At 36.7% G+C, this 27,964-nt stretch overlaps 2 protein-coding genes across 5 annotated transcripts; one reads left to right on the top strand and one right to left on the bottom strand.

Moving 5' to 3' along the window:
- Positions 1 to 1,281: 1,281 nt before the first annotated feature.
- Positions 1,282 to 12,772, top strand: LOC137391110 (ubiquitin-like modifier-activating enzyme ATG7). 2 transcript variants are annotated; one of them, XM_068077471.1, is made up of 15 exons: positions 1,282 to 1,446; positions 2,171 to 2,225; positions 2,346 to 2,463; positions 2,983 to 3,060; positions 4,535 to 4,651; positions 4,844 to 5,073; positions 5,321 to 5,442; positions 6,302 to 6,537; positions 6,917 to 7,075; positions 7,486 to 7,674; positions 8,175 to 8,342; positions 8,487 to 8,602; positions 8,689 to 8,848; positions 12,265 to 12,384; positions 12,633 to 12,772. In XM_068077471.1, the coding sequence occupies exons 1-15, from the start codon at positions 1,314 to 1,316 to the stop codon at positions 12,669 to 12,671; spliced, it is 2,040 nt and encodes a 679-aa protein (XP_067933572.1). In that variant the 5' UTR covers positions 1,282 to 1,313; the 3' UTR covers positions 12,672 to 12,772. The 2 variants fall into 2 exon arrangements, with proteins under 2 accessions (XP_067933572.1, XP_067933573.1); XM_068077472.1 differs by having other exon boundaries at positions 7,486 to 7,678; positions 8,179 to 8,342.
- Positions 12,773 to 12,956: 184 nt separating this feature from the next.
- Positions 12,957 to 27,869, bottom strand: LOC137391111 (probable dimethyladenosine transferase). Of its 3 annotated transcripts, XM_068077474.1 has the most exons (4): positions 27,804 to 27,869; positions 17,525 to 17,622; positions 13,410 to 14,013; positions 12,957 to 13,295 (listed from the first exon to the last, which is right to left on the bottom strand). In XM_068077474.1, exons 3-4 carry the CDS (start codon positions 13,980 to 13,982, stop codon positions 12,957 to 12,959), a joined length of 912 nt encoding a protein of 303 aa, XP_067933575.1. In that variant the 5' UTR covers positions 13,983 to 14,013; positions 17,525 to 17,622; positions 27,804 to 27,869. The 3 variants fall into 3 exon arrangements, with proteins under 3 accessions (XP_067933575.1, XP_067933576.1, XP_067933574.1); XM_068077475.1 differs by lacking the exon at positions 17,525 to 17,622 and having other exon boundaries at positions 27,804 to 27,842; XM_068077473.1 differs by lacking the exon at positions 27,804 to 27,869 and having other exon boundaries at positions 17,525 to 18,078.
- Between the last annotated feature and the right edge of the window lie 95 nt (positions 27,870 to 27,964).

Raw genomic sequence — 27,964 nt, 5'->3', positions numbered from 1 at the left:
ACACAGCAGAGTAAGACATGGTGAATCTTTTGATACCAAATAACTGTAATGTGAATTTTGTTGCAAGTCAACCTTTAAAAGCTGACCATCTTGGCCGATGCACTTATAACTAATAAAAAAACAGAATAGCTCCTTTTTAACATCAACATTTTTGAGGAATTAGCTCTTCTGTTACATGATTTATACATATATGTAACAGCGGAGTTCCACCAAAAGATACAGAATGCCATCTTCATCTATTGTTTTGAGAGTGGTTTTGAGTAAAGTGAATGGAGGTAGCCAGTTTGTTGTAGTGTGTTCTTTAGAGTTATTTTTCCATTATTGTTTTAGTATATCCATAGATATACTTTAGTCTGTCCCATTGGCAAGCATTTTGTGCTTTTCTGTCAATAAACATTTTGCTGTTGCTTATTTCATAGATTGCTTCCCATTTATTGACCTCCTACTATATCTGAAACATCTACCAATAATATAACACATCTAACCGTCTTGCTAAAAAACCAACAGCTTGTAATGATTTGATTGAATGAATGACTTTCATTAAAATACGCTAGACATGAAAAGACTGACTCACACTGGCCATTGTTAGCAGGGTTAAACATCTATAAAAAACACATGCATAAAATAATTTTGCCATTAATATGCTGGTGCAGTAGATGACAATGATTAGGCTTAGTAGCTTGTAGATGTTTGTTCTGATTCGCATTGTAGAGTGCAGTAAGGTAACTCTAATTTGATTTATACATGCGTGTACATGTATATGTGTTTGTTTCGATGTTTGTATGACTTAATCAATGTTAGTTTGTTGTTAGTTTTCTTAACTTTTCATCTAAGATCTACTCGACACTACAATAACAGAAAAATAAAAATGTTTGACTATTAAAAGAATAATGTTTGGGAATACAGATACAAACAAAATCTGATAACAGGCCATAAAATCAGCATAATTATGTATTGTACGTATACATGTATGTTGGAGTTATCCTCTTGTTATGGTCATGTGACCGAGATTATCGAATTTCAATAAGAGAGAGTTTTCTTCGCCTGCACTTTGATGAAAAATTAAAACCAATCTAATGTTGATTAAACTTAAAACCCATAACTGTCTATTATTAAGGACTCTGGGATGTTATACCACTGTGTAGTTGTTCACTTTTTAAAAGAAATATAATACGCTGTACAACCAACAGGCTGGACTAAGCCTAACATTTCCGCACAAGTTACGATTTGCTACAGTTAGCGAGGCAACTATTATCTTCTATCAACTTCCGGTCAAAGCTTGCCTGCATTTGAAAGAAATATTTAGTAGTGCAATGTCTAATTTGCAATTTTTGCCTTTTACTAGTTCTTTAGACGCAGGATTTTGGCATGCACTTTCTACAAAAAAACTAGACGAGTATAAATTAAAAGATGAACCGGTTTCTATATACGGTTGTTACAGCAATAGTAAGTGGTTTATGTTCGTGATATTTACAGTAATGTTGATTTTACCAATGATATATAGGCTGTATATCATTGATTTTACTTATAGGCCCACATGTGCATTTAAATAAAACGATAAAGTATTCATCTTTTTTAGATTTGGTAGAATATGGCTATGGTAGAATTCACTATTTTGCGTTTAGCAATCATTTTCTTTGTAGAGATTTATCTATTATCTACTTTGGATTAAGTTTAGTAAAACTAATTTCTGTTGTTGAGCAACATGGTAAAACTTCCCAAAATACATGCACGTTCCAACACAAAATGCGATGGCTATGAATGGCTACAATATAGTCAATTTTTAGACTTTATCAACCTCACATCTCACAGTAAAAAGAAAGTGCTAGACTGTGGGGTCCTGTGTTGCCAGTACTTAATCACAGCAAGTCATACTAAAAAATTGACAAGTTTATAAAAGAAGTTAAGAATATTAAATATAAATAATATGTTATCAAAAGCCACAAGCCTGCTCAGTCTGATAAATTTAGCAGCAAACGTGTACAGACAAAATTTGAAGCTCTCCTTGAAACAGTTGAAAAGTTGATTTTGGCCCATGCAAAAGCCTAATGCATTGTTATGACTGTCTATAGATCTAATCTTCTTTTCTTTACTTGCTTTGTCCCTCCCTCCCCTTTTTATTATGATCTACTGTACACAGATATAATACATATTTTTTGCTATATTTCAGCCAATGCTCAAGGTTTAGCTGCCCTCTTCACTTTGGAATATGCATCATTTGACAGGTGTGTTTTGGCTAAGTTTATTCAATGAGTTGGTCATGCTCATTGATCTAATAAATTCTCACTATTTTCTCAAAATAAACCACATCTTTTGCAAAACAATAACATCGAAGTTTCCTATAGGCAAGGTCATCACCATCCCGGACAATATGTATTGGAGGGAACTCTTGTCAACACTAATACAGTTGATCAATTCAAGACATATGACAAATCTGCTCTCATCAGAACCGCTGGAGAAAAGGTTATTTTTAATAGTATGCAAGCTATTAGAATATAAGCTCTAGGTCAATTCTCTTCAAGGTCAGATTCTTGTAAGACACTCTTTGTCACACTTTTTGCTTACCATTTCCTGACTATAAATTTTGTTTTTTTATTTATAGCAAAACCAAATTTTCTATAAAATCTAAACAAAAGCTTATAGTTTTGAGCTTCTATGATTCTTTGTACTGAAATTGCAGCAGTTAAATGTTGAGTTTCCCCATTTAAGTGTTTTTCAGAGCTGGCTGACACTGCTGGTTGTACAGTCACAGCAGCGCTTCTGATTCAAGTAGCTTGGCTCATCTCATGTCAGCCTCTTTTCAATTGATATTATATGATGATAGATGAAGCTCCACTGGATAGCTTACAATTTATGCATTGCTTAAAGATAGGCTCTAATCCTACATAATGTATTAATGTTGATTGTGCAATGCACCTAGGTTATATAAAGAAAGAATATTACCTTCATAGTTGTAACTTTTTTTGTATGTTCTTGTTTTAGATATGGAAATCAATTATGTCTGGGGAAGCTTTGGAAGATCCTAAACAATTAAATACATTTTCGCTACTGACTTTTGCGGTAAGTTTTTTAGAATGGTATCTATTATTTAAATTCTTTTTGTTAACGTATCAGATTTTATTAGATGTGAAAGCATATTACTAATTACTAATAGGCCTATAATGGCCGTTTTTAATTTTGCTTCCAAAATTTAAGTTGCCGTAATCATTATAAGATCATCTCTTGTGTAGCTTACAGAAATCATCAATAGCATGAAACCTCTGATTATGATCACCTCAACTTACAAATGTAAAATGTGAGCATTTGTCCTTGACACACGGAGGGATTACCATCGCACCATATCCAAAATTTTTCATAGCAGTGAATCAGTAAATATGTACACAGGGGTTCTCTATCATACAGCTTGGTGATACAGTTCAGGTTTCAGAAGTTTAGGTAACTTTGAACGGCTTTATTCCTTCCTCATTTGGTTTTGAAATCATGGAGTCCAAGAAGCATTGTATGAGCAGTAGTAGTAGTCAAAAAGGGAAAAGGCAGTACTTTCTTATAACTAAGCAACTAATAGAGTAAACCTGAGCAAACATCTTTGGAATCTTTGGATCAGGTTTTCAAAACATCTGCTATACCATCTAGAAATTATCATGAAACAGAAAGTTAAAGTGATATGAAAAAAACAGCTTCAAACTAGTAAAAGTGAAGAGTAAAAGTGGAGAGGCCTAATTAAAGATGAAATGTAAAACTAACCAGAATAAAAGAAAATATAAATATGTTAATTTAAGTTTATGCTGTATAAATTGGATTAGATTTGTATCGCTATTAGCATCTCTATTTAGACACTGTCCACCTCCTGAACTATCATGTCGACATCTCTATTCATTTGTCTTTTTCAGTAAAATCAATATTCTTATTGATTATTACTTCATGTATTTTGTTTTTACAAATAATTCAGTTTCACGTTTAGTTCTTGACAATTTTATAAAATGCGATTGTTTTCTTGCTGAATGTAATTACTTGAAGGATTTAGCATTAAGTTTTTTGCACTGTGAAACGAATTCAATGAAATGCAAAGCATTCGTATGAGAATATTTACTCCAACATGAAGATTTCAACATACGAAGCAAATATTAGAACAGATTGATTTTGTATGTTGAAGTTTGCCATTAGGTTATGCCTGCATTTGGTGAGCCTACCTGGAGCTCATATCAGTCGAGTGAAGCCACTTTTTGCTTATGACAGGGATGGGTTGGCTCACTTGTAGCACATGTCAGTCATAGGTGGGCTTATTTGTATCACATTTTAGTTATGGGTAGGCTCACCTGTAGCGCACATCAGTCATGGTAGAGCTCTCTTGTAGCACATCTGCACATGCCAGTCATAGATGAGCTTACTTGTAACACATGTCAGTCATGACTCATGAGCGGACTCACCTGTAGTACCTGTCAGTCATGGATACCCACTTGTAGTACATGTCAGTCATGGGTGGACTGACTTGTAGTACATGTCACGAAGGAGTATCTCATGTTTTTTGTTATAGAACCTGAAGAAGCATCAGTATCACTATTGGTTTGCATTTCCAGCTCTATGTCCACAATTACCAGTTGAGGTGGCCGAGTCAAACTCGAGCATTGATGGTATATTGAACCCTGAACAGGTACGCAATGGGTAGGTAGACTCCGACTGCTCGGGACAAATTTTTTCCTATAGTCTTGTAATTATTTTCTCTGTACGTGTATAAACTTGCCAGCATTCAAGCTCTTTGGGTGGCTTTAAAGTAAGGTTTTATATCTGTATTTTTCCATTCTTTCTCTGCCACATTATTGAAATAAAACCTTGCATATTGAAGACAAGGGAGATGTTGCTGCAGTATGACAGTCAGTTCAAGCCAGACAACGTTCCGTACTTTGCTGTCTACTTGAATGGAGAGCAGTCCATCAAGCTCCTCAGGCTTCACGAGATTATCCAACCTGCTCATCAGCTTGATCAGCTGGTTTTTGTATTTGTTGACCCTTCGACCCTGGCCGGCCACCCTGGCTGGACTCTCCGCAACTTCTTGTGTCTTATCGCCCGGCACTTGTAGGTTATATAATGTTTCCACTCTATATTCATTTACATAGAGTATACATCTGTGCCGTGTTATGCACCTGTTATGTATGTTATTCATAAGCACTAGCAACTCACGTAGAGTTAGATTGTCAGAGGTGGACACTGTAGATGGAAGTCGTCGAGAAATTTTGTTGAAATATAAGTCGCAGTGAAATGGGGTCATAGGTCATGCAGTTAAATTATATTTGTGAGTTTGCTGCAGCGATACTCGTTTTAGTGTGAAGGAGAAGTGCACCATAAAGCTACTTGGATTGAGGGATCGGACAGTTGATGGAAAGAGAGACATAAGTCATAGCATATACGTAAGGCCACTCGTCTCCCCACTCTCACCAGAGTCAGGTAAGTCGCATGTTCTCACGGTTTACTTTTGTCCCCCGATAGCCAGGTCTTCTTTTGTTCTACTATATGAATAGAAGTTGCTCTCTTGTTTAAAGTTAAACTATGTCAAAAGTAAAGTGATATAATTAAAGCTTGTGTTGTTTTTTAATATTAGTAGTTGTTTTAAATTGTTGAAAATATGCTTATGGTACCAACGGATCAAGGTGGACTACAGAAGCATAACTTTATTACAAATCTCACCTAGATGGCCATGTAGATTAACTGTATTATTAATTTGGCAGAGGGACTAATTTAAGCTCAGATGCCCTTTCTGTCACCACTAGTGGCCTTTCTTGGGAACCAAATCCCAACCTGTTTGTCTCAGTCTTGGTGATTTAGACCCGCAAGCCATGACCGCTTCAGTGGTGACTTTGCTATACTCGATAGAAACCAAATAGGGTGTAATGACATTTGGGCTAAATATCATAAACATGGTTAAACTGTAACCACCACATGAAAAAGAAATGCAGGGCGCCACAGCTCAGCATGCTTGTGTTCATAGCAATTGTCACCAGAGAAGGCATTATAAGTTGAAGCGAGAACAAGTAACCTCCCATAATGCAAACAAAATTGTTACATGTGGACTGGCCTCAACATGCATTGCTAGATTGCACACTTGCTGTTTTGAAATGCAGTATATAAGTATATTGCATTTCAAAACTGTGCAAAGTATATAAGTTAATAAAAATATACTACATAAATGTAGTTGCAATGTCAAACTCTGTATATAAGTTTGACATTGCAATTACATTTATATTGTAATGTATATTGTTAGCCTCCACAGTTGACCCTTCCTGGTAGAGTGCTTGCTCATTTTTAGTGATGTGGAATGTGGTTGGTTGGGAGAAAAACCACCAGCAGAAGCTGCTGCCACGCTTTGTTGATATGAGTCGTAGTATGGATCCAGCGCACGTGGCAGAGTCAGCCGTTGACCTCAATCTAAAACTGATGAGATGGCGACTGCTGCCTGAACTAGACCTTGCTTCCATCAGTAAAACAAAATGCTTGTTGTTAGGAGCGGGTACACTCGGCTGTAATGTAGCCCGTAATCTCCTGGTGAGCTGCTCCTCCTTATATCTATGCATTTACATGCTTAGACCTCACCGCAAGTACACTGGATTTGCGTCGAATGATATAAATAGCAGATATGCTATACTTGAACTGTTTCCTTGAGATACTGATTAAAAGTAGCATGGAGTCTCACGTTGTCGACTTGGCAAGTTGCTCAACTCTTTATGACACTTGATGTTTATTTTGCTGTTCTTTACTCTCGAACTTTTGACTATAGCGCTTTATCAATGTTTGCTGAAGGCTTGGAAGACTGCGCTTGTGTTGATGACTTACACAAAGATTTCAGCATTTTTACATCATGATCTTAGATATCCACGGATATACCTAGGATGACTGCATTGTGACTGGCTACTGAACATTGTAGGGATGGGGTGTTAGAACCATAACGTTAGTGGATAATTCTACTGTGTCTTTTTCTAACCCTGTTCGACAATCTCTATTCACATTTGAGCATTGCAAAGATGGAGGTCTACCCAAAGCAGAAACCGCTGCTGAAAGCCTCAAGCTGATATTTCCTGGAGTGGTGAGTAAGGTGTTCTCTGGTCCGCCCACTGATGTACTAAAGCTTTACACGCAATACTTGATGTCACCAAGTTTCAGCATACTCTTCCATTATCTTACAGATCCCTCTACTAAATCAAAACTGTGATTTTGGCTTTTACAAGGACTACTCATTCGATTGACATTTTTGCTGATTATCCCCAGCTATTCTGGTCTTTGCAATATTTATTATCAAGTGTGTCGGCGGGTAGCCATTGGGTCTCTTGAGACTCATGTCAGCAGGTACCCATGGGGTTGCTAGAGAAGTTATAAGATTTTGAGGAGATATAATCTGTTTGGCCCTAGATAATCACAGCTTCTAAACTCCTGGTGCATGTATAAAACCGTACATTGCAAAGTAGTTCATAAAAACACCTGATAAAATGCTTGTAGAATGCCAAGGGTGTATCACTGGCTATACCCATGCCCGGCCACCCAGTAACTCCGAACTCTGCTCAGGCTGTGCAGAAGGATGTGGAAGTTCTCGAAGCTCTCATAGAAGAGCATGATGCAGTGTTCCTGCTTATGGACACACGGGAAAGCCGATGGCTGCCATCGATTATTGGAGCTGCTAAAGACAAGGTACGTGAAATTCTACATTTTCATTCAGTTGTTTGGTTCTCTATATTCCAGCATCTATCGTTTGTCTCTCCATGTCGTTTGCTGCAAGCATTACATTATCTGAGTACCTGCTGGTGGAACCATCATAATATTCTTTATCTACTTACGACTGTTTTCCAATAGTACAAATTAGTGCTCTACACTGAAGTTCTCAAGGTTATTCATAGACTCATTTGCTGCTGGCAGCTGCAAACCATACCACAAAATTAGTAATACATGTTATTTGTTTACCCTCAAATTTCAACTGAAACTAGTATTTTTGTCTATGGCACTCTCCGTTAGATATGGATAGTTCTTGATTCACTTCAACTCTTGTGAAAAGTTCTTGCTGTGCAACTTTTATGTTCTTAGTCGTAACACACTGCTATCCGATCTCTTTACGGCTGTGTAGCCTACTTTTCCATATGACAGACTAGCTATGCGACTCAATATATTTCTCTTATCTTTCTAAAATACTGCAGATAGTAATGACAGCAGCTTTGGGGTTTGATACCTGGTTGGCAATGAGGCATGGCAGGTCAGTGCTAGTGAGCGAGGATGTCGGTGATACAGTACCAACCAGTAAGGAAAGCATATCCGGAACCGACCTTGGCTGTTATTACTGCAATGATGTTGTTGCTCCAAGAGATGTATTTATTTCACTTCTATATACCTACATGTACATGTATTGAATGTGGTTTGAGATAATACACAAGATGTACATTTCCTATAATATGTGACATAATTCGAGGTCTGCATTGGTAAGATTACTGGTACCTAATAACGTCTTGCAGTCAACCAAAGACCGTGCTCTGGACCAGCAGTGTACAGTCTCTCGTCCTGGATTATCCATGCTCTGCTCAGCTTTGATTGTAGAGCTTTTTGTCTCTCTTCTTCAACATCCACTCAGGTGGGCCATGCTACCACCCCTTGTAGTTCTTTGAATTCTCTGCTAGAATTGTTTGACATCAAACTACCCTATCTATTCTTCTTTAGAGGCTCTGCTCCAGCCCATTTAGCAGCTGATGAAGACAGCCAGCCAGATGAAAGCATACTGGGTGCTTTACCCCACCAGATTCGAGGATACCTGTCGCAGTATCAAATAGTTTTACCAGTAGGGAAAAAGTTCGACCACTGCACAGCATGCTCTGCACAGGTGTGATTAATTTTCCATATTTCAGTTTATTGTTTATATACATCCTTCTCATCAAATCTAACAGATGAGTTTATGATTTCCTATTAATATGGATTGGAGGACCTTGCCTGACTTTTGTTATACTTGGTTTTTATATTTGCACGCGATACGTTTCCTGGTGCACGGATATTTATCAACTTTAAACTAGTTGATAAAATCAAATTGTTTTTATGCAAGCCCAGAAAGGATTTGTAATAGTTTGATTTCGTAACTTTTACTTATCTAGATTAATGCCTATTTCGCGCGAGAACAACTCCCCTGCGGACCCTAGAATGGAAACTTGTAATGAAATTTTTTTGAGTCAAAGTGATGGGTCTGTGGTGATCAGGCAATGTTAGGCTTCATAAAATAGTTAGGGAAGAGGATCAATATGATAGGGTAGTTATGACCTTTGTCACCCTATTGGATGAAGCTAAATCAGGGGTTCCCAACCAGGGAGGAATATCTCCCTAGAGGGGAATTTTGAATATACAAGGGGGAACAGGGAGATGTCTGATTTGTTCAATTTTTAATTTATGTTCTGCAGAGCCGTGTGAGTTTGGGTTTCATCATTTAGCATTTCGGTTTTTATCTATAATACTAATTGCTGATAATGAGCTTCTAGTCAGAACCCAGATATATGTGAACACATCATTCAGATTTTGATTGGATAGTAAGTTAAACTAGTCATAAACCAATTCACCGCCATGCTGAAGGTCATGTATTGTTATGTGTTGCACGCGTGCTGTATAAAAATAAATAATATGTCATTATATGTTTAGATATGTACAATTAAATGGGATTATAATTTGTACCGGTTGTTTTTAATTATGTGGGTTAAAAGTGCGTGGGGAATCAAATTTATAAAAAGGCATAAGGGAGAAATTGAATGAAAAAGTTTGGGAACCCCTAAGCTAGATCTACGTTGTTGTTAACACGAAAGTAATTGTGTTTAGGCTCACACAGAATGTAACTTGTGTTATCATTTGCTAAATCAGAGTCGGACAAAGTTGCTAGGATTTTGGCTGAGTGTGACAACCTGGACAAAACTAGTTTCATTCTAGGTTTTTGTTTGAAATTTGTTTCCGTGTTAACCAGGCATGCCTGGCGACAAGCAATAAACTTTAGTGAGTCAGTACTAATGTGCCAGTACCAGTCAATGCATTCTGGAAACAAACCGATGTACCGTAAAACCTCTAATTGAACGCCACCTCTATTGAACGCCACCTTTATTTGAACGCCACCTCAAATTGAACGCCACCTTCATTTGAACGTCCCCTTTATTTGACCGCCACAATGAGAAGATTGAAAAATAAAGCGCCGCCCTCTATTTGAACACCACCTCTATTTGACCGCCACTTTGATTGGCCATTTGGCTATCTTTGATCTTTATGAACCCATAATATCAAGTGATCAGTAGAAAAGTGTCCAAAAAATCGTATTACTAATTAATCGTTTACAATAATAACATTCAATTCTCTCGTTGTCCAACTCCAAAACCTTTCGCTTTTTTTCTGTTAAAACTTTAAAAGCAAAGATGGTAGATGAACCTTGAAAGTATCATCACCATAGAAATAGTTAATAACTGTCTCAGGCTAACAGTAGTTCCTTGTTTAACGCGGTCTTGATACCTCGAAGTACAGTGTGTATAAAAACAGTTTGCAAGTTTTGGGCTGAAGGTTACGTTTAACGAGCAAAACCTTTACACATTGCATTTGTGCTAAATGCAACGCGTGAAAGTTTTGCTCTGCCAAAAATTGTTTGAACGCTAATATTGACTAGTTCAGCAGTGCAGAAGAAGAGTTGAGGTCAGATGACATTGTAGAAGGTATTGGACAACCAGAAGATGTTCGTTGCATCGACAACAACAATGAGAACGCAAACGAGAACGCAGCTATCCTAGCAAACCACGCAAATATTTTTGTTTTAAAAACATTAATTTTTGTTCCTGCATATAATATAAGTATGGTTCGTTTATATCACTTGTTTATGAATATACATTTGTAGCATTCGCTAGATTATCATTATATAACTTTAAATTTTTCAGATTTAAAGCATATTATTTGATAGCGTGATTGCGGTAATCTGATCTTACAATTGATCGACACTCGTAACTCCTCTTCTATTGCACTTGAAAAGCTAGTTTTGGCTGCAAACTGTAGCAAACATAACAATGATCCCAATGGGCTTTTATGCAACATTGTTAAATATAGATATAAAATAAAAGTTTCTTCAAATTTAGAATGAAATAAAAATTAAAAGGTCTAACAAATTGCAGAGGACACAGGCTAGATCATCACAGGTTAATCGTAACCAATAGATATCAACTAGTAGAAATATTTCTTGGTTTCTCAATGCATATTTATTAAGAGATCTTTGACAAGTTGGAAGTAAGTTAGAAGATTTATTGCATACAAAAGGTTTAATATCGCTTCACCGGAAAAAGAAAGCAAAATATAGGCGACATTTGCTTAGCCAGGAAAAGGGCTAAATTTAGCTTCCCAAGATTCTTGACGAACCATTTAAAAAATATACCGCCAGCCTCTATTTGAACGTGGCCTTCAATTGACCTCCTCTACAAAAACGGGTTAAAAGATAGAGCGCCGTGGCATTCAATTAGAGGTCTTACGGTATGTGCAAAGGTAAATTGTTCACAGTGGATTTCTAATATGAACTTTAAAATCATTTATCCAGGCTATTCTCTGTTATAATATAGTGAGGGTTTAGTAACAGACAGATATTGCTTTGGCCATGAAAACTTTGTGGTATATTTATAAAACTGTTTTTTCTTTGCTATTCCAGCATCATAACAAAGTGCTTTTCCGTGATCAATTATTAATCATTACCTTTAACTGGAATAGGCCAGACAAATACCTATAAGCTGAGTATAAGGTAACACAGCTAAAAATTAGCACAACTAGTTTGAATCAATTGGAAGCGGATGTAGCAAACATTTATTTTGCTTGGATAGGAATTTTTGTACAGCATCAAAGCCTATTACATGCCTATCTGTTTGGGAAAATGTTAAGCTTTTGCTCTAGTTACCATTTCTTCAACTACATGTGATCATAAGCACCACAAGTTTGCATAATCACATGCAACAAAAGCTAAATTTTGTTCTCGAATAAACTGTTGACATTTGCCTTGGTCACTCAGCCAGGAAACCTTACATGTTTTTGTGTGACACTATTCGTTACTTTGAATGATGACCTATGCATTACATACAATATGTGGATCGATAGCCTCTCCGACAGCATATTTACCACCGAGGTGTTTGTTAAGGTTTACCTAGGTATTACCATATCAACAGTTAGGAGAACATTCTGAGACTCGCAGACTGAACCCTTCGACTATTTACTATTATATATACCTATCTTATCCTGCTTATTTTACTAAAGGTTGTAAAGCAATATCAACACGATGGCTTTGAGTTCCTGCTCCGAGCGTTTAATGATGCCAAGTATCTTGAAGAAGTAAGTGGACTCAACAGTTTGCTAAATGACCCAGCCGATATTGAGGTAAGTGATTCAAACATCTACATATTTACTAGTAGCTGTTCAGTATTCTTGTATGTGTGAAAGGTCTATGCGTTATGTGAGTGCTGTTAAACCGTGCCACGATGTAATTCTTGGAATTCCTTGAAAAATTTAGTTATTAGCTTATTTAGAGATAAAATCTCATTTATTGATTCTGAGCAGAATACTATGTAGTCTTCATTAGATTTTTCATTTGTGCCACTTATTGCATAGACTTTTGTTGTGTTTAGGTGCTGAGTGATTTTGATGTTGACGAAGATGACTGGTGAAGAAGTCTAGAGAGACACACTGCTAACTAGACATAGAATACTCCTAGCCATTTTATACGATTAAATTTCATAATTTCTACATTAATTAGTAGGGTTCGGAGTTTTTCCTAAATAAATTGCAAATGAGTGTTAATGAGTGTTAATTTGGTATATACTAATTCAACAAACAGGTTGAAAGAGATAGGCAAGCAGAAATATTATACAATTCCTCATACATTGTTCACAACTGTACTGCTATTGTTAGCTTTCCAATCATGGCTTTTAATTAATGACAAATATAACATTTTATGTAAAATGAATACCATGTGAATTAAAGAGATGAAGTAATGATAAAAAGTCATCTGTGTCCATCATTCTCGCACGCTTCACATCCAGTTCATTATCTGTGAGGAGCTGAGTAAGTTTGCTTTTCATATTGAAGTCACTTTCTATTGGCTGGTTATTCATGGAGCAGTGGACTCGATAGTTCTTTTCAAGCATGTCTATAACACTCTTATTTCTGAACTGTGCCCCGAGTGTCTTATTCTTGCGTGCAAAAACTATTCTTAGTAAACCATCCCACTCGGTGAAGTTCACTTCGGGTGCTGGATTTCGTGGCTCAATTCTCACGACGCTTGACTCTACCTAAAATTGGACAATTCAATGTTTTCAGTCTACCAGCTACTACCCAACCTTACAAACTTTAGAAATACATGGTTTATTGTATAGAGATTATAGAGAAACCTATAAACTATTCACCTTTGGAGGAGGACGAAAATTGTTTTTGCCGACCTTCATAATATGGTCAATTCTAGCCAGGAGCTGGGTGTTTACAGATAAACGGCAATACAGCTTGTCACCAGGCTGTGCTACGAGTCTCTGAGCAAATTCTCTTTGAAACATAAGAATTGCGCATCTGAAAAATGGCCTGTGCAGCAAAAGCTTGAAAACAAAAGGCGATGAGATTTGATACGGCATGTTGGCAACGCAACAATCAAAGTAAGGTAGCTCATTTTTTAAAACATCTCCCATCATAACATGAAGTTTTGAATGCATCGCCGTTCCTTGGACACGCTTCGTCAGCTCAGCTGCCATACGAGGATCCACTTCACACGCGATCACCTTCTTAGCAACTTCAAGTAGTTTTACAGTCATATTTCCTGTGCCTGGCCCTATTTCTAGAACAATGTCTGTCGATTTGATGGCTGCCTTCTCAACCATGCTCTTTACAACCAGAGGGTTTTTGAGAATATGCTGACCAAAAGATTTGTTGAAGACGATTCCTGGTGCAGCGGCATCACGACTAGCCTTCTGTTTCTTGACCTTTGGCATAATGTTGATTACCAAGGGCAGGGTTCTAGATCTATAAAAAACCAAGTGTTATTTCTTTATGCCAGAACAACTAGTCAAAGCCATGATGTACAACTACACTTGTGAATCAGAACATGCAAAAGACATGGATTAGAGTGAAGTATTTGTAAACGATATACAATGTAGGTAATATGCTAGAAAATGACTAATCATTCGCAGAGTCATTCCAAATATCATAAATGACACACAATGGCCAAATACTGTACATGTCAAATACTGTGCAAGCCAAATATGTGCTGCTTCCCGATCATACAAGTGTCTTCCCTGATATAGGCTTTAGTTTTACGAGAACCAAATACATTTTAGTTTATGTGTAAATGTACTGTAAGTTATGACTACAGAATGATCTGGAGGAAAACAGGTGACAATAAACATACATTCTTTTTTATTGATGAGTGAGGTGCATGAATTCTGTAGCAAAACAAGAACAGAATTAAACTCACTATTTTTAAATAAAAAGGCACGCAAATCTTTAAATGAAGCCATGTGCAGGTATCAAAGGCATGTTTTTAATAAAAACTATTATTTGACATAGTATTTTTGTAAGTAATACTGATTCAGAGGAACTTGAACAAGCTTCATTGAATGAAAATGCCCGCCAACATAACAAATGTATATTTCTGAAAGTATACTGACTCGTTGAAAGAGTCATATTATTAGAAATTATGCAAGGAGAAGTAAGACAGGTTGGTGCAATTTCCGCCATTCAGTGATGTAGCATTATTCGACCGCATGGCTGAAAAATTCAACCATCAGTTTAGTGTGATTGTTCTATACTCATAGTTGGCACTCCGACAATTCATTGGTCAGCTGTCGTGAACAATGGCACAAAATGGTGGACAGACATCACCAAATAGCTAGTAGAGAAGTAGATATTTTTCAAGTTTTACGCATCTATGTACATTTACGCCAATTACTAAAACTAATGCTTCGAATACCCTGAAGTTTGATGATTATATGGAAAGACATAACATGTTGTTAACAACGCGTGTAACCTAAACACGCTTAAAAAATGGGATATTTAAACCATAACTGTCACGTACAACTTTTATCATATTTACAAGGTAAATCAGACACATTGATTCCGATTTTGTACTCAAAATGAAGATTGGTTCACTAACGTTCAGAATAATGAAGGCTTTTTTTATAGCGTTTTAATATCGGTCTCAAAAACAACACGATCGGCACAACAAGCTTCGCCCATAAATACGTGACGTAACCTATATTTTTAGGAGCGGAAGTTAGGGATGTTTAGACCAATTTAGAATAATAGAGATGGGTGTTGTAAAATCCATTATTATCTAAATTCAGCCTTAAAATAATCTGTCTTTTCTGAAAGGTAGAGAACCTATTTAACGTTGCATATTTAAAAATGAGCTCAAAAAAGCGCGATAATTACGCTAGCCTTTGATGAAACCGCACTTTTTGAGCTCATTTTTTTCGGCATTCAGCCTATTTAAACATCATGTAACATGCTACGAGCAATTTTAAATAGTTTATACACCTTTCATAAAAGACAGATTATTTTACAGGCTGGATTTAAATAATAATGGGTTTTAAGACACCCATCTCTATTATTCTAAATCGGACTAAACATCCCTAACTTCCATTCCTGAAAAAGCTAGGGATCGTCACATATTTATGGGCGGAGCTTGTCATGCCAATTGTGTTGTCTTTGAGATGGATATTGAAACGTTTTAAAAAAAGCCTTAATGACTTTAAAGGGTAGTGAACCAATCTTTATGTTGAGTACACATTCGAAATCAGCTTGTCGGATTTACCTAGAAAACACGGTAAAGGGTGTACGTGACAATTATGGTTTAAATAGGCTGTAAGAATGCTATTCGCATTTTAAAACAACATATCAACAAATCTTTGGGCAAGGCAAAGCATTAAGATGAGGTATAATATATGGAGACTAGCTAAAGTGTATGCATACTGGAGTATACAATGTATACTGGAGTATACAATGTATACTGGAGCATACAATGTGATCAATATGGCTCGCGGCATACATCATGACATGACAATTATTGACGTCTTTTAGGGAGTTTGGACTTGACTTGAAATGCCAGTTTGTCCAAGTGATTAACAAATAAATTACTTCTATTAGAAGCTTTAAAACCTAATTAGGGCAACACCATATATATTTATGGGTTTTCAATAAAATTAGCCTCCATATAAACTACGGTAGACACTCCTATAACGTGAATTCCAGACAACGTAAAAAGTTATGCAAAATTTTTGCGTCGTACTCTGTCAAAAATTCCATACAACATAAAGTGACAAACAGATGCAACTTCTCAAATTCAATTTAAATGGTAACATATCTCGCCGCGCTTTTAAAAAAAACGACATACTTCTAGTGTAATATCTATGATATATACAATTGTATATATATAAATTCAACTTCCATGACATTCTAGTTCGTCGTGATAGATCATCAGATGTGTCGACAAAACAGACAATAAGTAGCCACACAATTGTTAATATATACTTGAAGGCAATTGATTGGTGCAGGTGTTACAGCATCGGTCTACCAATCGGAATGTCATGAGTTGGGAGTATCGTCGAAAATTATCTTTTATCCTAACCTTGACCCCTGGATACAGATAGACAATGAACAAGTAGACAGACACCGGTATTTTTATGGTAAAATATATTTTTGTTGTGTTTTATTGTAGACGTATAAAATATTTGTTATTAGTTGTACTTTCTAGAATAGACTTTGCTGTCTAGAGAAAATGAACAAATCGTTGGAAATGGACGTCAATCCTATCAACTTATTGTAAAATTACCACAATAATTGTCTATAAAACCTATGAAATTGATCAGAAAAGGAGACAACTTGTTGATGTAAACTAATAATACTACAGTTACGATACAGCCAACAAATTACAAAGTGAAATCTAGCTTATCTTTTTGTATGGTCAAAGGGGTGAGTGCAAAGATCTTGGAACAGATTAGGCAATTTACATGTATTTTACTGTTCGCATAACGTAAAATCACTATAACCTAAACGTTGCTGGAAATTGGGTTATTTACGTTGTAAGAGGGTCTACTGTATGTGGTTGAAAAACCTATTAGGTATTTATAAGTTCTACTTGTAAGTAGGAATCATGACACAATACCCTGAATATGTATTATGAAGCATTTAGAGATACATTTAGGTAATTCAGATACAACTGCTTTGTCATAACAGATGCTTTGAGACAGTAACATGTCAAAGCAACTGCGAAATAGGAATTTCTATATGTGTTCCCTGAATGTAATTTACAAAATCATAGAAACTACGAGGGGAAAAAAACTAGCAAATAGAGATTTGATAATATATGTTGAGTGTCAACGTTTGTATCCATGTTATTTCTTAGTTCTGAATAAACAGTTTTGGAATTTCATTGACTTTAAAACATCTACATATCTAACTGCGCAAATGAAAAAAATATTGGTGTGTTGATATACTGAAGCAAAATTATATAAAATGGAGTAGGAACAACTCTCACTTTTTGGGTCTCTAAGTTTCTTTATTGGTACCAACTTTTTGTGCTCAGCTGAGCCACAAAGAGTGCGCTAAACACAGATCTTCCTGTTGTACAACTTGCTAAAACCAACAAAAGGGAGCTGAAACCAACACACTTGTGCTCTGCTGAATCCAACAGAGAAGGTGGAACTCAATGCTTCCTATTAAGCAACCTGCAGAAACCAATGATATACAGGCCCCAAAGATAGCCGACGGCTATCATATGGGCGGGGTTTAATGATGGAGCTCTGTTAGGGTTGTGCTAGCCTGGCTTTCGGAGCAAACACAACTCTCGCGGGGCGACCGCGTTGCCTTGCTAGGTTTTGAAAAACACGACTCGCTGTTATCGTTTCATCAGCTGATTCAGTCAGTAGGCCCCGCGGTTTACAATAGAAAACCTTGAATTTCTACAATGTAGGGGTGATACCTAACTAAAATAATAGATCCATGCAAAATAAAACATTTCAAATTACCTACCTTTAGTAATTTTAAAATTGGTAAAGGTCGTAGTATATGCCTAAAGTTGAATATAATTACCCGAACAACGGCATTTTTTTCTAGTCTTTGATTAATATCTTGCCACCCCTAATATAAAATGACAAAGTCTTTCATCGTTATCACATTGTTTTACCTGGCCAATAAGATGGGATAGCAGGCAAAGCTGTGCAGTGTAGTTTTCATACTCAAAATCTACCCTACAGGATGAAAATATTCGTTGGTCATAAAAATTCGCGATTTCGCGAACAGTCAATCTGCGAATTATTAAATTCAGTGAATAATTAGTTCTATTTTTAATCACAAGAGAGAATAACTACTGCATCAAATTGAAAACTAGTCGCTAGCCTAGTTTTTAATGTAAATACTAAAAGTAATTGAGTTCCAAAACATTTTTAAAATCATTGCCTGAGCTTTGAGCTAACACCATTGGCAATGCATCACATTTATTTACAAAATTATTCGAGGTTGTCACAAGATATGCAGAATGGCGTCATCGCGAAAATAGCCGCGAGGCAGAAGTACTAAACGTAGCCGAGTTCCAAAACTTCTTTAAAATCATCGCCAGGCTTCGAGCTTTATTGCCATTGCTACAAACTTTACAAAATTATTCAAGGTTTTTACAAGTTATTCGGCATGGCTTCAGCATAGCAAAAAGGCTCTCCTAGTCTTTTTACATTAGAATCAACTCCATCAATCTCTAATACCGAAGTCAAGGACGATCATGATTCTGATCTGGACATTATGGTATGTATTTGATTTGCAGTGCAGATACGTTTTTCCATAATCAACTGCATTAGTTAATTCTTTTGTTTAAAAACTGATCGCTTTCATCAAATACTTCAGCTATTGTTTTTGTACTTCCTCAACACTCGTTAATATTTTTTCTTTTTGTGTTTACTGCAGATTGAGAATGAAACAACCTACTCCGATTACGAAAACTAGAGACAAGTAGTAATATTCATCAAGGCAGGAATATTGGCAGAGAAGCAACCAGTCAACCTAGACCCCTTGATCAACAACAACTCCTTGATATCGCTGCAGCAAACATGATCAAATTATATATTTTATTTCATGTATAGATGTTTTATAATTTATTACAAACTTGAGTGTACAAATAAAATATTTCAAATACAAATAAAATTTTACAAACGATGATTGGAGTAAATATAAACAGATTAGTCCATATGGCAGTTGTCTAGCAATAAAATTAAACTGGTACTATTGATATGTGAATACTAGCGTGTAATGGTGCTTTCTGACTAGTTATTTTGGTAATAGCAGCTCTGTCGCTGTCACCGTCTTGGGTAGGTGTTGGAGGCGATTCTCTCGCTACTACATGGCTGGTAAGGAAGTTATCATCAGAACTCTCCTCGTGGCTTACTATTGCAAAGTTCTGCCGGTTGACGAAAGATTTGTGCTCGTAAAAGCGTTTTTGTTCCTTTTTTAAAAAACAGATACATGTATATTCTTCTCGTAAGTAGCTGCGGTCACTTCAACCTCAATATCCAGACCTCCCTGAATGATTGGTGATCTTCTAAGAATGACAGCGACCACCCTTGCAATCATTGTTCTTCGGTGTATGATGAAAAATCTCTCTCTCACACTAAAACAAATAATGAAGCAGTAGGGATGGAAAAAATTAGTATTGCGTTTTACCGAAGAACCAAAGTAAAATTCAACTAATTTAGTAAATGTAAAAAACTCATTACTTACCACAAGTTGTTGGCTTATCAAAGGCCTCCAAAGCGATGAATATTCGTGAAAACCTCTGGACGCAGCAAAAATTGTTTACCGTAGAATAGCATGATCGCCTCGCAGTTAGAAGCTAAATATAAACCGGAACACGCGGTGTGCGCATGCGTAGGAATATCTATTACTAGCCGCAATAGAGTTAACCTTTCCTAGAGAGTGGCAGTTTTCAGCCGCGAATAAATTCATCCGCGAATATGCATGAAAAGACAATTTTCGCAAAATATAACTCCGCGAATAAATTCATCCTGTAGGGTAAATGCAAAACCGAATTTGAGCTATTTTACGATTGCGACTATTAAAGATGTAGTTGCGTCAAAAATGAAATTAGGACCCATAAAAGGCTAAAACATCAGCTACAATTTGATGCCATTTTTGTCTTTGTAGACCAACCCTGTCCAGAGATATATGCGTTTGAATGAGGCCCTCTGTTAAAAAGCTCACGTTCCAGCGGGTGCCAATTTCGTGACGTAACAAGCTTGTTATCTGAAACGAAACCACGAGCGATAAAAATGAGGTCGATTCGTTAGCCAATCATGCGTGCGAAATTTTTATATAGGCCGTAATAAAGGTTATCACTCGTAAAACGCGTTGTCTGTGGTCTCGAAGATTCTCATCGTTGTTTCTGATTCAACGCGTTTCAACAATTACTAAGTTATACATAGTTTTAAAATGGCTTCAAGTTCGAGCGACCGCTACTCAGAGTTTTCTGAGCAACTTTAAGTAAAATATTAGAGTAGACAGCCTATGGCCAAAGCTGACAGGCGTCAGCAGCGTTTTGCTGCAGAAGAAGACAGAATGGAGGTAAATTAACTTAGAGTCTTCTATACTTTAGTAAATGTAATATTTTTTATAGTCATAAATACATGTACTAATTAATAAAATGATAATTCTTTGCTATCTCCAATCATCGTTTCATAGCTTATCTGCCGTTTTACCTAGCTATAATATTTTTTTCGAATTTTCTTTGGTAAATTAGAGTCATGATTACAAATTATTTTCACTCGTAGGAAGTGGGTAAAATCGATTGATCATTGCAAATCTTTAATTTCCAGAACCAAAGCTTCGAATCGTTGGCTTGGCGTACTTGCGCCTTTATTAAATGTTTATTCGTTTTTAAAATTACACTCGCAATCTATTCAACTCCCAATTTGGAAGCTGTCAATAGATACGCTTTAGAATGACATATCTATGAATGACATATTTATTGCATCTACTTTGTTTACATTTACTTGTTTTACTGATTACAGAATGTTTATGTCGTCCCACCAGCCGAAGAAGCTTTGTCAGTGTGGAAACTGCCATAAAGGAGAAAGCGAGAATTGAATGCGTGCTGGATGATGTTTTGTTGAGTTTGTTGCAGTAGATGAATTTGTCTTATTGTATCAGCTAATACTATGTGAGTGGCCACGACTTGATGAATATCTTTAATAAAAGCTTTATGCCGAGATGAAAATATTTTTGCTTGTAAAAATTATATAATAAAATAATATTGTTAAAGATAATGCAAAACATGATTTGCAGAATATTGTAGTGAATCGGATATGGTATATGGGTGTCCGCAGAACTGAAGAATGTGAGTTCAAATCCAGTTTGCAGCAGACTTCTCATCCTTAAAACTCTATCCCTGTCTATATTCTTTTCAAAGAGGTGGCTTGCTTATTTCATTAATTTAGTATTCGGTAAGAATACTACTAGCAATGATATACAGCAATGTATATCATTGCTACTAGCAAGAAACTAGTACGCAGGCAATATGTAATAGGCGACATAATGTGGGCGGGGCTTATGGGAGGCTGTATAGCGTAGCTGCAAAACTGCTGATACAAAGACCGCGTCCTACATAAAGTGACTTGACAGAATTACCGTAGACCGGTAGAATTGGTAGTCGGTACCCAAATGTTTAAACAACATTTGGAGAAAGTGAGTAGAACAAATTTTCAATTTTCGTTATTTGAGGCCTTTGAAACATTCATAATAATGCATCTGTAGCAGGATTTAAAATTTTATTCTAGCTAACATGAGCAAATACAAAATAAGATATATGCCAATAGAGCCGCGTAAGACTAGACTTTTATCGCAAATAGCCGATGTGAATACGAGGGATAGAGACAGGTTGCCAAACGCGTGACATCATTTTTGGCGAGGCTGGGCACGTTTTTGTGGCCTGAGCGTTTTTACGGCGATCAGATTTTTTCGGTTTTAATCTTCAAATATCTTGGCAATGCGATCGCGTAACACAACAAACAACATATCAACTGATAGAGAAAAAAAAATGCTTTCTTTTAAGATCAACTTAAATTTTGACGCAACTACATCTTTAATATCACGAATGCTTGCGAATGGCAACTGACTAATCATAACGGTGACAATATTGGGATACTATAGTTATTTGACAACAAAATGAATTCAACGGATAAGTAAAATAACCACTTTAGTTCATAATATTTGTGAATTTACAAGGTGCTTTATTCAGAATATTTGTTTGTTCGGGTGCCGTGTTCGGGTTAATCCCAACAGAGCTCCATCATTAAACCACGCCCATATGAGCGCCGTCGGCTATCCTTGGGGGGGCTATATATCATTGCTGAAACACACAGGAGGAAGCTGAAACCAACTCATTTGTGCCCTGCTGAAACCAACTCATTTGTGCCCTACTAAAAATAACTCACTTGCGCTCTGTTAAAACAAACAGAGTGCGCTGAACCCATTACTTCCTATTTTACAACTTGTTCAGAACGACAAGAGGGAGCTGATACTAGCTCACTTGTGCTCTGCTGAAAACAACAGTGTGTTGCAGCCAACTCTTGCTGCAATACTACGTGTTGTTACCAACAGCAAGAAAAAACTCAACTGTTTGTTAAAAAAATTGCTCGTTAATTATCTGATCATCTTTGCAACCTTGTCCGAGTTTGCTGTCAGTTATTTTCCTAATAACGATAAGAAGGTAATAATGATTCGCTGACGAAAAAGTGATTTGATTGAAAAACGCATGAGCAAACTAATCATTTCTTTCAGTTTGACTTCAAGTACTATGTACGGCCCGCGAGAGGAAATTAGCACCCCAAAAACTCTCGTGAGAGAAGTCAAGAAAGCGCGATTATACCGCGATATATGACATTATCACAACCAAAGCCGTATAGCTTCAGAGTCCTGCATCAAGAACCGGAAACAACAATGCTGTTTCCAAACAAACCCGATCGACATACTGATCTCTAATGGAATATTCTTACCTCGCTCTCAACATCTCACTTTTTTGCATTTATTTTATTTCTTTACAAAAAAAAGTTGTAGTTTATTGTAGAAAATTTTGTCTTCTTTCAAATGGTGTATGATACAACAATCAATTTTAAAGCAACTGCCAATGAGAGTGATATTTGTTGGTTAATGTTGCGGCTTCTCCAGTATAACTTATATAAAAATAGAGCTCCCATAAACGCTTCCGCTGGCCACGAAACTCTGTGAAACTACACGGCTCTGATCAGAACAAGGAAGTAGCTTTGTTGATATTTGGTACTCTGTCTTCTAAGCTTCAGTTCTTGATTGAGCAATTGTTTATAGAAAAATCAATCTCACTGCAGATTATGTAAATTTTGGAAACTGATCATCTTTTTTCTCAGCGCAAAGAACAAAAGTTAACTCAGTTTTTGTGTGTTCACTACCATTGAATGGAGTGAACTTATACTCTCACTTTGGGTGGTAAGCTATAAAAACCCCTTTGGCTTGGCTGATCTAATAAGGATTTATTTACAGTGATGAATGAATAGCACTGCTGCTATACAACTGGTGCAGAATTTTTACATGCCACAACTCACTTACACATCCGCACTTCACCATGTGACTTGAAACAGATCAGTTGTAATAGTAAGTAACAATATCAAACCAATAGTTCTTGATCAAATCAAGTCAGCTGTGATCTATATAGACAATTCTTGGCGCAAATGCAGGCATCAACTCATCAAGAGGCTCAGTTTTATCAAGCTGTATCAAAAAATATAAGTAGGACAATTGGCCAGGCTGTGCCTTTATATCTTTTTACAAATCCCAAAAGCGTCGTAATCCTCACTATTGCTACAGCATAAATTAGTAGAGTTTGATTAACAATGTCTGGTGTTAACCATTAAAAAGACTCATGTTTGTGCCTCATCCAGGAATCATGTCCGCTTTATGATGTGGCGGATTAGGTGATAAAATGTGAGATTAAGTTTGAAAACACTTACAATGTATATCCAGAATGTTCATTGTATTCTTTCAATAAGTTTTAATATATAAAAACCTCATTTGGAAATACTCAGTAAGATGCTATTCAGACTGTACGAGGATGAAGTCTCACACCTAACACACCAAAAATTATAAAACAAAATAATGCAAAGGGGTGAGCTTCCATGTCATATATGGGAGATGCTGGAACATTTTCTGATGTAGTAATGGTATCTTCTTGAGCCACTGGCAACTGATCATCATTCAGTGTGTCATAAGATTTGCTACAATAATAACAAAAGAAAGTGTTACTAACAGAAAGTATCCAAAAGTGTTAACTAACAAATGAGACTTGAGATGTACTCACATGCATCTTATCAACAATAATGAAAAGTAATTCCAAAAACTGATCAATAAAATTGATTGAATGATACAAGATTTAAGGAGATGGTTTTTTAGATTTATAATATTTTACACCTATGTTCCATTCAAACATGTGGATCAGACAGCTGTGAATAAAAATGCATGGCCTGCTGACATTCTCACAGAGCTTTGGACGTGTAAACAAGAAACCATTATCATTCATAAGACATCATCATTTATAAATTTTGGTGTGTACCTACAGTTAATTAAAAGCGCAAGTCACGGCCATAGACTATTCTATACCTATAAACATACCGGTATCATTTCTTGGAGTGAGTTTTGCCTAAAAAATGGTTCTTTCCATACAGAATGATAAACTATGTGGGGCAGGATGGTTCTTCTTGGTTTTTTTCCCATAGGCATGTTCAGCAGCCTTCCTATGGAAACCTCCACATTGGCTCGTTGTTGTGCCGAGTGGCCTTTTTCTTCTGGCCACTGCTGAAGGCTGCACTCCAATTTTAGTCCTGTAATTATTATGATATTTGTTCTTTTTCATGTGAAATATGTTTTGCGTTATGTCTTACATGGTATAAATCTGATGATACCTCGATTAATCACAAAAATTTATCCAGAATATCTGATGAGGAGTGTCTGACACCAGCCAAACTATTAGTCCCAGAACCGCTGGGGGGTGGGCCTAATAGTTAGGCATGTATCAAACAGCTATCAATATTGAATACCATGTGAGGCATGCTTGTACATTAATGTATAACTGACTGACTTGTCACCTAAACTGGTAATACTACACCCTGCCAATTCACCCTAAAATTCACCTCTTTTGCGTAAAACTATCCTTCTCCTAAAGACAATGGGGTGTTAAGGAGAGTGATTTTCTGACTCGCTGTACGGGTCTTCCACCGTTCAATGAAGGTCTCAAAGGCCGGACCATACATAGCCGCCTCATAGTAGTTTTCGAGTTTATCCGACATGTTCTTGTGGAATGCATCAATAGCTGCTTACCTTAAAAAAAACTCAATAATATGTACATGATGTGCATATTATAAACAGCAATATCTCCCAGTGTTATGTAATCTTGTCTTTTAACTATTGAATCATCATTGTTCACACAGAGTATTTACTTCGACATGAATCATAAAATGTACAATCATTTCAGAAGCAAAAATCATTACTGAATAAACTGAGCAGGAGAGTAAACACACCACTAGAGTAATGAAGCAAGAAGCAGAAGGTGGTAAGTTTGTTGAACAGAGAACATAGGACACGGGGCTTCTGACGTGATTTTATCAAATCAATCACAACAGTGGCAAATAATAACCATCAGGTATGTTATGCCATGATGATTGCTGACATGTCATAACAGGCATGTGTGACAAAATAGCTTATAAATGAAAAACGTATAAATATGATGATCATGTGCCTTGTCTCGGGACCTACCATTTCTGGCGCTGTAGTTCAGAAACCTTTGGTATCACATTCACTTCTGAATAACTGTTCTCGCTAGAATGATAAAAACAAAACAACTGTTCACAAAATGTAACATATCAAGCCACCTAATAAATTTTAGTGTTTGAGTAATCATACCCACATATGACCAAACTTTATATTATATAACACAAGTAGGTTCTAGTTGAAAAAGATTATTTATACATTCGTACTGCAAGTGGTTCGAATGAATTCTTGGTCTCAAAAAATTCCAATCTTTAGTAATAGTAAGCTTTATGGCTGGCTTTTGTTAGTCATACATGACCACTCCATTTTACGAAGCATTGATGGTTAATACTAGGCCAGTACCTTTTAACAATCTCTTCATATTCAAGATGTTCTTCTACTTCTCCTTCTGTATTAATCGTTTTATTATCTATAAAAGTATTGTGGTGGAGCGGCTCCAACCAGCCATTCTGTGCTTTCTGACCTGTAAAATAGTTTAGGATGTTTTATGAGAGTTCACTGTGAATAGTCAAACTTTACATCTAACAAGGCTAAGCAAACTAGTTGACTTCTTATCATTTTAAAACAGTAATTAGTCCCATGGTATTACCTGTTGAAAGCCAAAACAAATCCTCCCTTTGGTGCTGGAGTGGCTTGTAGTGGTGTTCATTTGTTCCACGTTCAAATGCACTCACCATCACAGCCCACAGGTGCTTACAGACGTTTCCTGTGTTGCCATAAGTGCAGCTACACAAACCTAGGTCAGCCTGGACGAGTCTCTTGGTCTTCCCTATGACAACCTCATACTGGTCACCCACCTTCGGCAAAGACCAAGTAAATTATATATACATAAAAAACCGTAAGGTCATTATTGCAAAACTTACTATACTTGAGGAACGCTTAATAAAAATATCTGGACTTAAAAATTGCACTCCAGTTATCCTGGGAGACTTCAATTGTGATCTACTGCCCACTGCCTCAGACCAAAGCAAGAAAAAAAGATGTTGGAACTTTTAGAATGACTAAATTTAAGACAAAATATCACAAGCCCCACGAGGATAACCCTCCCTGGCAAAACTCTCTTGACACCATCATCACACGTAAGAACCTGTCCCCACTGAAGGCAGATGTTATCCCAAACAGCACCAGCGATCACGACAGATTTATAGAGCTAAACTTATCTCTGCATTATTAGCCTCATGAAGGTCAGTAACTTTTTGCTCCACGAAAAACTTCAACCAAGAGAATTTCTTGAAAGATCTCTATCTAAGCAATAGGACTGCATGCCTTCAAGAAATCCGACACAAGACATCTCCCATGTAACTCAACTTACCCTACTCTAAAATTACGTCTAATAACAGAAATTGAACTACTCCACCGCATGTACCACTTGCTACTCACATGCTTTATTATTGCTGATAAAGTTGCAGGTCGTTTCCTTCTGTGTTCTGATTCAAGCTTGCTGAAAGAATCTTTTCTCCAAGATGGGGAAGATGCAAGTTTAGTGTACGAGTTTAAAACGCGTAGTTTAGAGCGCGATAACGAGCGTACTTGCCGGGTAAACCCAACAACCCATTATTCCTACCTCCCGCGCGCGTTCTCATTTGGGGTGCTAATTTCCTCTCGCGTACGGCCCGAGATTACTGCTCGTAGACATACCTGCCAACTTTTACGCATTGGTCGTGAGACTCACGCAATTACCCCAAAGAAAAAATGAACATGCGTGAGATTTATGCCCGAATTTCCACAATTTTATATATACTATCATTGATACATCAATTGCCCCAAAACCAAATCTCACGCATTGCCCCACTCTTGGGTTGGCAGGTCTGCTCGTAGACTAACTATTAACAGAGATTAAAATAAAGTGCAAGCGGAACTTTTATTTTATCTCTGTTAACAATTGGATACCCACAATTCCACGGTGGGCATACATTACATTCACTCTAGTGCAGTTTGACAGTCGTTCTAAACTTGATAAACATGAGCAATGCTTAGCTTACACCCCAAACACCTATGTCCAAGCTAAACTAATAAAACGTTCAAAAGTATAAATATTTATCATAAACATGGCGGAAACATTACAAAAAATGGTAATCTCCGCATTGCAAAAGCAACAAAACTATTTGCACTTTTCATTTGCGGATGTGTTATACTTTAGACG

Source organism: Watersipora subatra, chromosome 3, assembly GCF_963576615.1.
Source record: "Watersipora subatra chromosome 3, tzWatSuba1.1, whole genome shotgun sequence".
In the NCBI taxonomy this organism is placed as follows: Eukaryota; Metazoa; Bryozoa; class Gymnolaemata; order Cheilostomatida; family Watersiporidae; genus Watersipora; species Watersipora subatra.
This window is presented reverse-complemented; position numbering and strand designations above follow the sequence as displayed.